General features: G+C 39.8%; 1 protein-coding gene across 8 annotated transcripts in view; it reads left to right on the top strand.

Annotated features, from left to right (window-relative positions):
• The window catches only part of NTNG1 (netrin G1), a 398,647-nt gene that overhangs the window by 295,455 nt on the left and 89,543 nt on the right, over positions 1-13,649 (top strand). For all 8 annotated transcript variants that reach the window (XM_081493868.1, XM_081493870.1, XM_081493864.1 and 5 more), the window contains exon 4: positions 10,395-10,567. In XM_081493868.1, coding sequence (XP_081349994.1) covers positions 10,395-10,567 — 173 coding nt within the window. The remainder of the gene's footprint in view (positions 1-10,394; positions 10,568-13,649) is intronic.

Genomic DNA, 13,649 nt, shown 5'->3' with positions numbered 1-13,649 from the left:
TCTGTTCCACATACCCACCTTGATTCACATTCCTCTGACTGCAGGGGATGTTGTTTGAGAGACCTAGTCCACTACCAAAGTCCATGAGATCTGAGATGGTTTCATACCCTGTACCTCTTCCAGGAACTAAATGAGAAATGGGAATGGGGTGCAGACACAATGGGAATATCATAGACACCATTCCTGTAGTGTGCCATTGGCTGGCCACTCTTAGCTAAAGAAAATGCTGGAAAATGTAGTCTTTATGCCTGTGACCACATGCCTAGATAAAACTGTTCTGGTGTGGAAAAAGAAAGGTCAATGAGCAGTTTCTGCCTCATTGCAGTGTATCATGAGTCCTCCTAGCAACCACTAAGATAGGTATTTTGCTATCCTCATTTTATAGAGAAGTAAATGAACTTAAGACTTTGTCCTGGAGTAGGAAATGTCAACCCATCCCAGTATTCTTGCCTAGGAAATCCCATCAACAGAGGAGCCCGGTGGGCTATAATCCACAGGGTCACACAAAGTCATACACAACTTCACAACTAAACAACAAAGGTTCCTGCTAATGCCAGACAGAATACCTAACCCCAGAGCCCAAACTCTTATCCACTGTTTTCTGTCATCTCTTTTGGATAAATATCCTATTTCACTTAGTTAATTTTTTTCATTTGTTTAATGCACAATTTAGTGGATGTTAGTATATTCAAAAAGTTGAGTAGCCAACTATCAAATCCCAGAGCATTTTCATCACTAAAAGCCCTGTTCATTAGCAGTCATTCCCTATTCACTCCTCTCCCCAGCTCCGGCTAATCACTCGTCTGCTTTCTGTCTGTACAGACTTGCCTTTTCTGGGTATTTCACATAAAGGAAGACTTACTATGTGGCCTTTTGTGTCTGGCTTCTTTGATTTAGCATAATGTTTTCAAGGTTATCCATGTTGTAGCATGTTCCAGTACCTTATTACTTTGTTTTTTTCCTACTGTATTGTTATCTGCATCTTCTTTATTCATTCACCAGTTGATAAGCATTTGGGTTGTTTCCACTTTTGGCTATTATGAATAATGCTGCTAGGAGCATTTTTGTACAACTTTTTATATGGATATATTTTCAGTTCTCTTAGGTAAATATCTAGGAACAGAATTGTTGGGTCATATGGTAACTTTATGTTCACTTTTTTGAGGAACTGCCAGATTGTTTTCCAAAGTGACTGCACAATTTTGCAGTCCTACCAGCCATATATGAGGGTTCTAATTTCTCCACATCATTGCCAACATCTGCTGCTATCCATCTTTTTAAATTGCCATCATCCTAGTGGATGTGAAATGGTATCTCATTGTGATATTAATTTGCATTTTTCTAATGACTAATGATGTTGAACATTTTTTATGTGTTTACTGGTACTTACTGGCCATTTGCATGTATCTTTTTGGAGAAATAGCTATTTAGATCCTTCATCCATTTTCTGACCTATAAATGTTTTATATTATGTTTAATTTAATATATAACCCTTTTATGTTCAGCTTATGACTACAGCTAGAACCTTTGTGCTAGTCAGATTTAGGCCAGACATTTCCAAACAATATGATGGAAGACAGAAGGTGTGCATAGGGATCACCCCCACTATTTTAGTTTTCTTGTTTGCCAGGACTTAGACACACTGGTGAGCTCAGTAGTCCTTTTCAACTTTTACTGTGCACATAAAGCACCTAGAGATCTTGCTAAAATCCAAATTCTTATTCAGTAAGCCTGGGAGAGGTGTGAGATTTTAACAAGCCCTCGGGGTGATCCCAAGGCTGCTGGTCCACAGACCACATCTTGAGTAGCAAGTGTTAGAGAATAAGTACCAGTATTGCTGCTTAGAACCTTGAATCTAATTTTATTTTGAACCAGTTTGCTTTGTTCTTCTTTGAATAAAGTTATATCCTTGAAAGAGCCCAGCTTTTGGAATTGACTCTTGGCACCACTTAACCATCAGTGTGTTTCTTTGAGCAAGTTACTTTACTGCTCAGCTATGTTTTCTACATCTAAAAATCGCAGATAGTTATTACTCCTGAAAGTGATGAGGATAATGTGAAATAACATACATAAGTCATCTATTTTATTTGTATAGTGGGCCTTGGTAAGTGTTGATTTTTTTTCCCACCTGCCTTCAATGATAGGTACTGTACCTCTGTTCGTTTAGTACAAATACTTCCTTATCAATGTAGAGACAACTCAGTGTTTTCACCCTTCTTCCCTGTATTGCTGTGATTCGAGTATTCAGTCTTTGTGGCCTGTCTTTAGTCTGTGTATGTTTCATCTTCTTTAGTCAACAGGTTGCATGTTCTTGGAGATAAGGGCTCTGAGTTGTCTTTTTTTTGAATCCATGAGACCTTTCACAATGTTATCCAGAGAAATATGTTATTAATTAAAGCTTATGGAAGGCTTCCCTGGTGGCTCAGAGGTAAAGAATCACCTGAATGCAGGAGACACGCCTTTGACCCCTGTTTCAGGAAGATCCCCTGGAGAAGGAATGGCAACCTATTCCAGTGTTCTTGCCTGGGAAATACCAGGGACAGAGGAGCCTGGAAGGCTACAGTCCATGGGGTCACAAAGAGTCTGAACAACTTAGCAATTAAACCACCATCACCGCCAAAACTTATGGAATGAATCAGCTCATTCCAGTAGTAGTAATAAGAGTAATAGTAGAAATTTTAAAAATTAAAATTAACATTTTTAATATCTTTCTTTAGCGTATGCATGGGTTATCTCATTCAGTTGCCAAAACTGTTCTTTGAAGCACATTCATTTGTTGTCCATGTAGCAGCTGAAGCCTGGGATTCTCCAGGCAAGAATACTGGAGTGGGTTGCCATTTCCTTCTCCAGTGCATGAAAGGGAAAAGTGAAAGTGAAGTCGCTCAGTCGTGTTCCACTCTTAGCGACCCCATAGACTAGCCTACCAGCCTCCTCCATACATGGGATTTTCCAGGCAAGAGTACTGGAGTGGGGTGCCATTGCCTTCTCCTAGAAAGACAGCATGCCTTCTCTAATGGTTGGTAAGAGCTGAGTTCTGGAGGCTAGCTGCCCATAGTTCAAATTTCTGCTCTAGATCAAACTACCTGGGAGACTTGAATTTCTTATCTCTCATTATTCAAATGCATCATCTATAATTATTAATAGTGCAAATTCCATGGGATTATTTTGAAGTTTGTAGGAAGAAATATGTGAAATATGCAAAAAGCACTTAGCACAGTGTCAGGTGCTTGGACGCATTTAGTCAAGGTTAGCCCTGTTTATTCCTTTGTTAAGTCACTCATGTAAGCCTCGTAGCAAGTAAGTGGCAGAGGCAGAATTTGAACCCAGGATGTCTGATTCAAGTGTTATAACTCATAATCTCTAAGTCATTTTGCTGAGAATCTTCTATTTCAAATAATATATTGAAGTAGAAATAAAAAATTCATGTGTTGAAGTGAAAAGAGAAAGGTCAAGGGGCTGCAGAGGGAGAAAAAGTATGTGAGGCATTTTATAATTTATCTCCTTTTGAAAAAGACATCTCCGACTCTCTGATATTTGTGCTAACTCATTTTCTACAAGTATTTGTGTAGCTAGTGCCTGTCGAAGGCAAAGCCAGGCAAACCAGATTCAGGTTTTGTATTGACTGAAGTTTATGCCTTTTGAGAGGGGTCTTATTAAGGAAAAACCTTCATTAATTAAAAAATATAATGATATCTTATTTGTGAAAATAATATAAAAGCATATGACCACATGGACACATTGTTAGGGTCCTTCTCAAGGTTGTGGAAGGGCCCCCTGATGCTTAAACTTCATTTACTTCAGGATGAATCCTCCTGTGGCATTAAAGTAGCCAAACAGCAGCAAGCTTGATATCTCTTCCGTTTTTGTTTCACAAATTCTCAGTTTTAAACTTCTTTGTCTGGTACCTTTATTTGAAACACTTCTAATAGATTATATGTGCAGACCTCTAACTCACAGGAAGCTCTGGGGGATAGCATGCTTCCCAGAATAAATATATTAAGTTATAAAAAAGAAAACAAAACACAGGCAGACTATATGCACTTTTCATACCTACTGGCAGGTGGCACAGATCTAAATGTTGGAGCCTTTTTATAAGCAAGATTAAATTGACTCATGACAGCTGGTCACTAAAATACAGGAAGTGCAGACCTGATTGAAAGCAAGAACACACTGGTTTTCATTAAGTTTGCATCACAGAATAGAGCTCACTTTTTTGTCTTTAAAAGTCTGTCTTTGCAATGCCCTTATTTGACAGTATATGCAATTTGTCACTTACACACAAGTGGATCTTTGAGGTACAAGCAAGTCAGTTCGTTCTATCTGCAGTGGCTTGGTATGCATTGTACACATGTAAACAGAATCAGTGAATAGGCTCAGCTCTCCAGAATATCAGATACATGAACGCTAGCAAAGCCTGTTAGGTCTCCACTTGTACAACTCCTCCCCCACCTGAAGTGAAGGCAGATGTGGCAGCTGGATGGCCAGGGAAATGGATGATGAATCTGTCAGAGACAAGTGGATATCATGGAAGTCTGCCCTCCACCCTATCACAAGGCTGGAGGTCATAACACCAGGAATTGAGAGCAATCTCCTAGCATTGTGAAATGCATTTTTTTTCTGTTGGAGGAAAAGCCACTCTAGCAAGGGCTCTAAATAAAGGAGTTTAGTCTGATCGGAATGGAATAATGAGAATAAACTGAGCTGTGGAAAATGAAAGGGAACCATTTCCAAATATAGGCCAATGTCATGATGCCTCAGCGTCCACTTCAACAAGCTCAGCCCCAGCACAGCAGTTGACACAGTGACTGAAGAAGGGCAGCATAGGAACTCGTCTTGGCCAGCAGATTTACTGAGCACCCAGGTAGTGCTCTGCCAGACTTCAGCTGAACCAAGGTGACCATCCTTACAGGAAGGAGTTGAAGCTAAAAGATGCCCATTCCAGAAAAATTATGCTACACAAATGCTCCTCTAAGTTGTTTTTTCTCTTCTCTAAGTTGAATTCTTCTCATGGGTCCTTAGGCAATTTTTTTTCCTTGATAGTCTTGTGTTAGCTTTCAGACATGTGGTGAATCATCTGGAGTTCAAATTAAATTAAATTGAGCTTATAAGTTCTCACCAATTTTACAAAGTTCCTTTGCCCAATATAAGGTTAGTTGTGAAAACCAGTGTTGAAGGCAATTTTCAGCACACATCTTAGAGGGTTTGATTTAATACAATGCTTATTAATTCTCTATTTTTAGTCCATTGCTGTATTCATCATGGTAGAACAGGCACATGAAGTTCCTGCTTTCAGGAAGTTTGGTTGTTGACTTGTTTATTGGTGTTTATTTGTTTATTTGTCAGATATTTTTTAAACACTTATTACATGCCAAGTAACTTGACTCATGCTAGGGATGAAGCAGTAAATAAGGCAAATATACTATTGCTCCCAGGAGCTTCAACTCCAGTGAGAGTGACAGAACAATAAACAATTACAATACAGCCTAAGTCTAGAGCAGAGATAGAGTGAACTTCATCATGTGACTTGCCTTGCCTTGTGTCAGAGGAGCAAGGCTCAGAGAAGCATTCTCTAACCAGCAGATGGTTTTTGAAATGCCACCTAGGATCCAGAACTGAGATTTCCAAGTTGACATCTGAATAGTAAAAATTATGCGGGTAAAAGAGGTAGAGGTATGTTCTAGTCTGATGGAACAGCTTAAAAGTTTACCTGAAGGCAAAGTTTGAAGAACTAATTGTAAAATTGGTAAGTGGTGCAGGTAAGAATGGAGAAGGAACACAAGATAGATTTCAAAGGGACTGGTAGACCATGTTAAAGATCTTGGACTCTATTCTGAGAATAAAGGGAATTCTTTCAATGGTTCTAAGCCAAAGTGACCCAAGTATTTTTGTGTAAATGAGTGTTTGACTATTGTGATGAGATTGGGCTGAAAGAGGAATATGAGTGGAGGCAGTAAGTTCTCTTTAGAAGCCATTGGAATAAACCAGATGAACAATGATGGTGTTGTCAACAGGGAAGTGACCGTGGCTAGAACTGTTTATATTTTGAGAGTTATTATAAAAGAGGAGGAATATCAGAACTGGGTGAGAGACAGAGTAAGGACAGATTAGATGTCATAGGGAAGGGAGTGGGAGTGGTTGTTCTTCACCAGCTGACTAGAAGGTGATGCAAGGCACTGAGACTGAAAACACACAAGAAAGAGTAGGTGGTGGTTGTTGTTCAGTCACTCAGTTGTGTCTGAGTCTTCATGACCCCATGGACTGCAGCACACCAGGCTTCCCTGTCCTTCACTATCTCCTGGAGCTTGCTCACTCTCATGTGCATTGGGTTGATGATGCCATCCAACCATCTCATCATCCGTCTCTCCCTACTCCTCATGCCCTCAATCTTTCCCACCATCAGAGTCTTTTCCAATGAGTCACTTCTTCACATCAGGTGGCCAAAGTATTGGAGCTTCAACATCAGTCCTTCCAATGAATATTCAGGACTGATTACCTTTAGGATTAACTGGTTTGATCACTTTGCAATCCAAGGGACTCTCAAGAGTCTTCTCCAGCACCACAATTCAAAAGCATCAATTCTTTGGTGCTCAGCCTTCTTTGTGATCCAACTCTCACATCCATACATGACTACTGGAAACACCGTAGCTTTGACTAGACGGACCTTTGTCAGCAAAGTGATGTCTCAGCTTTTTAATATGCTGTCTAGGTTTGTCATAGCTTTTCTTCCAAGGAGCAAGTGTCTTTTCATTTCATGGCTTCAGTCACCATCCACAGCAATTTCGGAGCCCAAGAAAGTCGTCTGTCAATGTTTCCATTTTTTCCTCATCTATTTGCCATGAAGTGATGGGACCAGATGCTGTGATCTTAGTTTTTTGAATGTTGAAGTTTAAGCCAGGTTTTTCACTCTCATCTTTCACCTATGTCGAGGAGCAAAGCCAAATAATTCCATTTTGGATATGCTGAGTTTGACATGCCCAAGAGAGGGAGATCCATGATTGAGATTATAGTACCAGGGACTTATCAATATGTTAACCAGATCATCTTTACCTAGTGATAATGAAAGAAGAGGGTTCTGTGGATTCCTATGGGTAACAGAGAATTTGATTCTCCTAAAATGTTTCCAAATGTTTGAGTTTATTTTGCCTATGTTTACTTTTTTCTAGGGAAAAAATGATGCAAATCTGCTTTAAAATGCCTATAACTCAAAAGTAGTTAAGGACTAAAGAGGAAATTGAAGGGACCACCTGGATAAGAGTGCCCAAGGAGAGTCACATAGGCTGACTGTGCTGGTACAGAACCCAAAGAACAGCGCATTAAGAGAACAACAAAAGAGGGTGCTGAAAATGACCTTGAGAATCCAGTGGAGAGAGTGTGTCAGGGAAAAAGGGAGTGGTCCCACAAAGTCAAATCCTCATAAGAGGTTAGATAAGGCAAGGAAAAACATACATTGGATTTTCACCAAGGAGGTTATGGGTGATCTTGGCAAGAGAGGCTCTGGTCAGTTGGAAACAGTTATTGAATGGGAGAAGAGGAAAATGAGATGATAAGTGTAGAAAACTCAAGGGAAAAGAGAGTGTTAAAGTCATAGCTAGAAAAGGCTAGGATACAAGGTGGATGTTTTTCTTCCTTAAGATGGGAGAGATGCAGTGAATAAACATTCTGAAAGCAGAAAGAGCCTTAAATAACAACCAACCAAAGCAAACACACAGAAACATTTAAGGGAATCAGAAGCTTAAAGATTGGGTGTCTACAGTGGGTAAGCTAGATATCAGGAAAGAGTTATGAATAGAGTTAAGCCTTGAATGAGTAAAAAGTTTTTGGACAGGTGAAGATGAACCATTAATTGAAAGAAATCTGGAAAAAGTAAGACTAAATATTCATCTATTCTTCTTTTACTTCCTTTTGTTATTCAAACAGTATTTTCTCAGCAAATATAAAGTCTTTAGAATAGAAATTGCTTCTGACTCAGAGAGTGACTACCAGTATAAAAGTATTAGCAGCTATGAGATATATAATCCAATTTACAATTACTACTTGCATTCCTGGTCTTCACACATGAAACTAGCATAGTCTTTGGGGTCACATTGTTCATTTCCTCATTTGGAATTTTTAACACCAGATAGGGTGCTAAATCAATGTAAGCTGGTGCTTCTATCACTTAGGTTTCTAACATATTCCATATTTATAAACACAGCCATAAATAAAAGTGCTAATGGAGAAGGAAAAAGATTATTTAATAAGCAACTTAGCACAAGTAACTCCCTGCCTATAGGAGATTTTTATAAGACCTAGCTCATAATTAAATACTGTCTGTTTCACTTAACTGAATCTTTTCTCTCTTTGAAAGATTGGAAGAATGTTAATTTTAAAGATTCTGCTTATGTGTTGATGCTGAATAGCTGTCGTTTAAGTAGTAACCTTTCAGCTTATTATAATTTATAGCTATACAGAGGGCAGAGTGTAGTTACAGGTACTACAAATTGTAGTAGATCCTGAGGAAGCCGAGGCTTGGTCTTACCCAGGGAGGTTTGAATGGGTGGCCATTGCTTTAGGGGGGAGCTTGACAGCTCTCGGTAATAATCTTAGCCATTCCTTTGATTCCTTGCCGTAAATATGGATCAGTATTCCAAACAGACCATCAGTGCACAAGAAAGAAGGTTAGATATTGCTGTACAGACATCATGCTTCCCAGGTAGCTCAGTGGTTAAGAATCTGCCTGCCGATGCAGGAGATGCAGTTGACGTGGTTTTGATCCCTGGGTTGGGAAGATCCCCTGGAGGAGGAAATGGCAACCCACTTCAGTATTCTTACCTGAGAAGTCCCATGGACAGAGCAGCCCGTTGGGCTAAAGTCCATGGGGTCCCAAAGAGTCAGACATGACTTAGTGACTGAGCACACACGCACATGCCTACGAACAGACATTATAGAGACCAACAGCAGCTGTTAAAGTTTCTTATTTTCTTGCCTAAGAAAGAGTATTGTTACTTTTTCCAATTCATGACTTCTGCCGAAAAAGAAACCAAATGTCTTTGTGAAATTTGACTTTTTATATTTTTGTCCTCATCCCTGGAAAAGGTAAGACTAGTTTAAAGATGCACACACACACACACACACATACTTTGAGGTCCTGACCCTGATAAATCTTGGCCCTTTATTCCCCAGATCTGTGTGTCCAAGTTCTTTCCTTTGTATGGACACTTCTCTTCCCATACACATTGTTCTGACCTCTGGTCATAGACATTCTGTCAACCTGGGTTTAACTTCTCCAGAGGATGCAGCTTGTGTTTTGTATGTTATAGTTTATAACCTGCTGCCTCAACAAATATCAAGTCAGACTTTGCAGTTTTACAGTCAGAATGGGAATGTATTTTTGTGAAAATTGCATATTCCATTGTTTCCTCTCGTATATCACAGTTTTATTCACGGGCACCAAAGGGAAGACCTTGGCTAATGACCTCAAACCCCTGCCACACATAGGTTTTTCTAGTGTTCTAAGCACTTTTTTTTTTCTGACTCATTTGACCCATTTATGCAATACCTTTGTGATTATTTTACAAGAGTAGGAAATCTGAGGGCTTCCCTGGTGGCTCAGATGGTAAAGAATCCGCCTGCAATGCTGGAAACCTGGGTCCTATACCTGAGTTAGGAAGATCCCCCGAAGGAGGACATGGCAACCCGCTCCAGTATTCTTGCCTGAAGAATCCTCATGAACAGAGGAGCCTAGTGGGCTATGGTCCATGGGGTCCCAAAGAGTTGGACATGACTGAGTGACTAACCCCACACACAGGAAATCTGAGGATTACTCAGGTTGGGTAGAGGCCTTGGTGGAAAAACTCTCTGCCTGAGAATGTCATTTTACAGCCCCAAATGAGAACATCTGATTATAAACTGTTGGGATTTATAAAATAAATCTGAATAGTAAATTGTCTCAGTGGTTATATTTCTTTTTAAACAAAGAATTGTCCTTCTGGTTTAAGGAAAAACAGAAGATGACATTGTTCTTCAAACCCAGATGTATTGTTGTAGATTTGATAATAGCACAGAAAAGCCTCTCACTAGTGGCAATATTTTTCATATCTTTTGGGAAACCCTTGATTTCCGAGTACAGTTGTCTTAGGGGAGCCTCAGACCCCACTGAACTGACTGGTATTAGGATTCCGCAAAGTGTGGTATGAGGTCAGGCTGTATCATAACCCCACCTCCACCCTCAAAGACACTTGTTAAAAAGATTCTGAGGGTCGGGCCTGCAAATCTACATTTTAGCAAGTCTTTAGGTAGCACTCAAGCACTGCCGACTATGAGAATCACAACTCTAGGAGATAGTTGGGTAAAGCCTCAGTGATCTCCAAGATCAATTTGACTTAACAATGAACTCTTGTCTCTCCTCTGCCTAGGTGCAAATGTAATCTCCATGCCACTGTGTGTGTGTATGACAACAGCAAATTGACCTGTGAATGTGAGCACAACACTACAGGTCCAGACTGTGGGAAATGCAAGAAGAATTATCAGGGCCGACCTTGGAGTCCAGGCTCGTATCTCCCCATCCCCAAAGGCACTGCAAATACCTGTGAGTAACTTTTGCTTGGTAACACCATATTCTCTGCACGATAAGCTGAGAGTTCCTCTCAATTTCACTTGCAATTGTGCTTGCATTCCTTTTCCAGTAGTCTCATTCCTCTTCAAAATGCAGCTGAAACTTTACTCCCTATTTTGCCACTTATAAGCACATTTCACCACTTGGATCATCTGTTAAATTCAGTCTTCCAACACTGACATCAGTGTGTTGGGAAATGATATAAACCACAGTAGAAATTTTGTCTAAATGGATGAAACAGGAGTTTCTTTTCCTTCCCCAAATTAATTTCTAAATTATCAGTTATTTCTAAAATAACAAAGGCATTCAAAAATCTGAACTCTGGCTTAATTTTAACCATAAACAACTTCCAGAAATTCTCTACATGTTTATAATCCCATTTCCTATACTGGGCAACCTAAGAGATGCTTTGTCTAAAAGATACTTCCTTCTCCATATTTAGCTACAGCCTAACTTTGTCCAGTGAAATGGTTGGCTTTTTCCAAATTCCAACAGTTGAGGTCATGCCTGGCATGTGTCCTGTTAGGAGAGGCCACCTTTTGATAAAGACCATGACTGTAGAGCTTCAGGGACCACAATAAGAAAAAGAATGTCTGTGTGCATGTGAAAAGAGCACAGGCATTATCTGTGTTCACAGGAACCATGAGAGATGCCCCATTAACCATTCATGTGGGTGCCCCTCTGAAATGTCTCCCTAGGAAGACATGTTCTGACACACTCAAGGAGAGAAATGATTACTTCCAGAATAAACTGCCCAATTCCATGCATGGACCAATTAGCCACTCACAAAAGCCCAAGGATTGACCTCTTTTAAAAGTAGAGGAGGGTGAGGCTGAGAATACACCCATTCAAGTGAGAAGTAATAGAGGCAGCAGAACAGTGAGCAGAGGGAGAGTAAGTTGAAAAGCCACCAGCTCTGTCTAAGGCTGCCAGTGTTATCAGGCACTTCAAAGCAGCACCTGTGAGAAACTAAAACCTAAAAACTAATATCATAGGAACCAGGACCTTATCAAGTTAAATGTAAGAGTAATGGACCAAATAACAAGCCATAAAAATGGGGGCATAAAATTATGATAAAATTTTTATGAAGCAGGGAAGAAAATTCTTCAAAGGTTGAAAAAGCACCCTTTGTGAGGGTATTCAGTTTCTTTCTGTGTTAAAGAAAAAAACTGACAGTCTAGCTCCTAAAATTAACACATAAAGCTCTGTTGAGAAGAAACGTTGAATTTTTTTTTTCAAGGTGGCTTTGTTAATGGAAACTCTGTGGGGTTTCCTCAATTGCTGAGAGCCATCAGTTCAGTTCAATTCAGTTGCTCAGTCTTGTCCGACTCTTTGAGACCCCATGGACTGCAGCACGCCAGGCTTCCCTGTCCATCACCAACTCCTGGAGCTTACTCAAACTCATTCCCATCGAGCTGGTGATGCCATCCAACCATCTCATCCTCTGTTGTCCCCTTCTCCTCCCACCTTCAACCTTTCCCAGCATCAGGGTCTTTTTCCAATGAGTGGCTCTTCACATCAAAAGTATTGGAGCTTCAGCTTTAGCAGTTGTCCTTCCAAGGAATATTCAAGGTTGATTTCCTTTAGGAATGACTGATTTGATCTCCTTGCTGTCCAAGGGACTCTCAAGAGTCTTCTCTAGCACCACAGTTCGAAATTCTTTGGCACTTTACCTTCTTTACGGTCCAACTCTCACATCCATACATGACTACTGGAAAAACCATAGCTTTGACTAAATGGACCTTGTCAGCAAAGTGATGTCTTTGCTTTTTAATACGCTGTCTTCTATAGTGGGACAGAAAGGAAGAGAACAATGTTCAAAACACTTGCTGGCATTCTGGCTCATCCTCAGGGATGAGCAACTTGTCAAGGCTTCTAGAAAGGCAGCTGGGATCGACTGCTTTTGAAGGCATTGGCTTCTATTCTAACACAGCCCTGTTTTTTCCTACCCATAACTGTATTTCAAAGCCTTGCTTATTTCAAGATATTTCACTGGAAATACCTCTGTGCCAGCTAAACTTTTTCAATGTAATGAATTTCTTGTTATAGTCTCCATGGAAATGACTTATATACCCCTAATATTTGGCGTATTGCAGACCACCAGTTCACCCAGGTAAAAGAAGTGCAACCTCTTTCAGTTTGCCTTGTGAATTCTATTGTTTATCCATCCCTTGGCTTTTACTGACCTTCTCTAGACTTTTCCCCATCTCTGTTAAAATAGGAAAGTGACAGATGGACAATATGGCCAAGGAGGTTCAATTCAGTTTTTCAACTCTCAATATAGTGGAAGCTAGCTTAAAGATTTTAAGATAATCTGCAGTGGTCCAGTCTTGCAATGGAAAGAACCACTTTAAACAAAATCTCTGCCACATCAGACTGCTAGCAAATGTCCAAGGATGAAAGTAAGCAACTTAGTGGTTTAGTACAGAGGCTCCAGGATCAAATACTAGTTTGTCCATTCACTAGCTGTGTAACCTTGAAAAAGTAAAGTATTAACCTCTCCAACACTTGGTTTCCCATCTGTAATGTGAGGATAATAATAGTTTTTACCTCATAGGGATTTTGAGAGAAGTGAATAAGCTAATGCATGTGATGTGGTTGGCGTAACACCTGTCACAAAATAAGTGTTCAAAAATAATTTATTTTTAAGATTTTCTTCATAAAGCAGACTTGTCAATTATTTGACAATTTTAATTGTTATAAAACATATTTCTTAACATCAATATTAAGTGTGTCCTAATTTCCAACCACTTTTTCTTTTTGAGTCTTAAAACACTATATTAACCCCAGATTCCTTTCTTGTCCAGGTTAACATCATCCACTCCATTTCTCATATGATAAGATTTTCAAGTCTCGTACCTGAAGGTCCTGTTTTTTTGCTATGGAAGTTTAAGCCAAACACAGGACTTCTAGCACTGTGTTATGATTTTCATGTCCTACTGGCTTTTTCGTACACACGTGCATACATGCTGACACTCACTCACTGTGTGCATGCACATACCCATGTACATGACTGTCGCTGGTACAAACCAGTTCTCAAGAGGAACACTTAGGA

The sequence above is a fragment of the Giraffa tippelskirchi genome, chromosome 5 (genome assembly GCF_054371585.1).
Source record: "Giraffa tippelskirchi isolate mGirTip1 chromosome 5, T2T-mGirTip1v1.2.pri, whole genome shotgun sequence".
In the NCBI taxonomy this organism is placed as follows: Eukaryota; Metazoa; Chordata; class Mammalia; order Artiodactyla; family Giraffidae; genus Giraffa; species Giraffa tippelskirchi.
The sequence above is the reverse complement of the archived record's forward strand: the minus strand, read 5'-3'. Positions and strand labels throughout refer to the sequence as shown.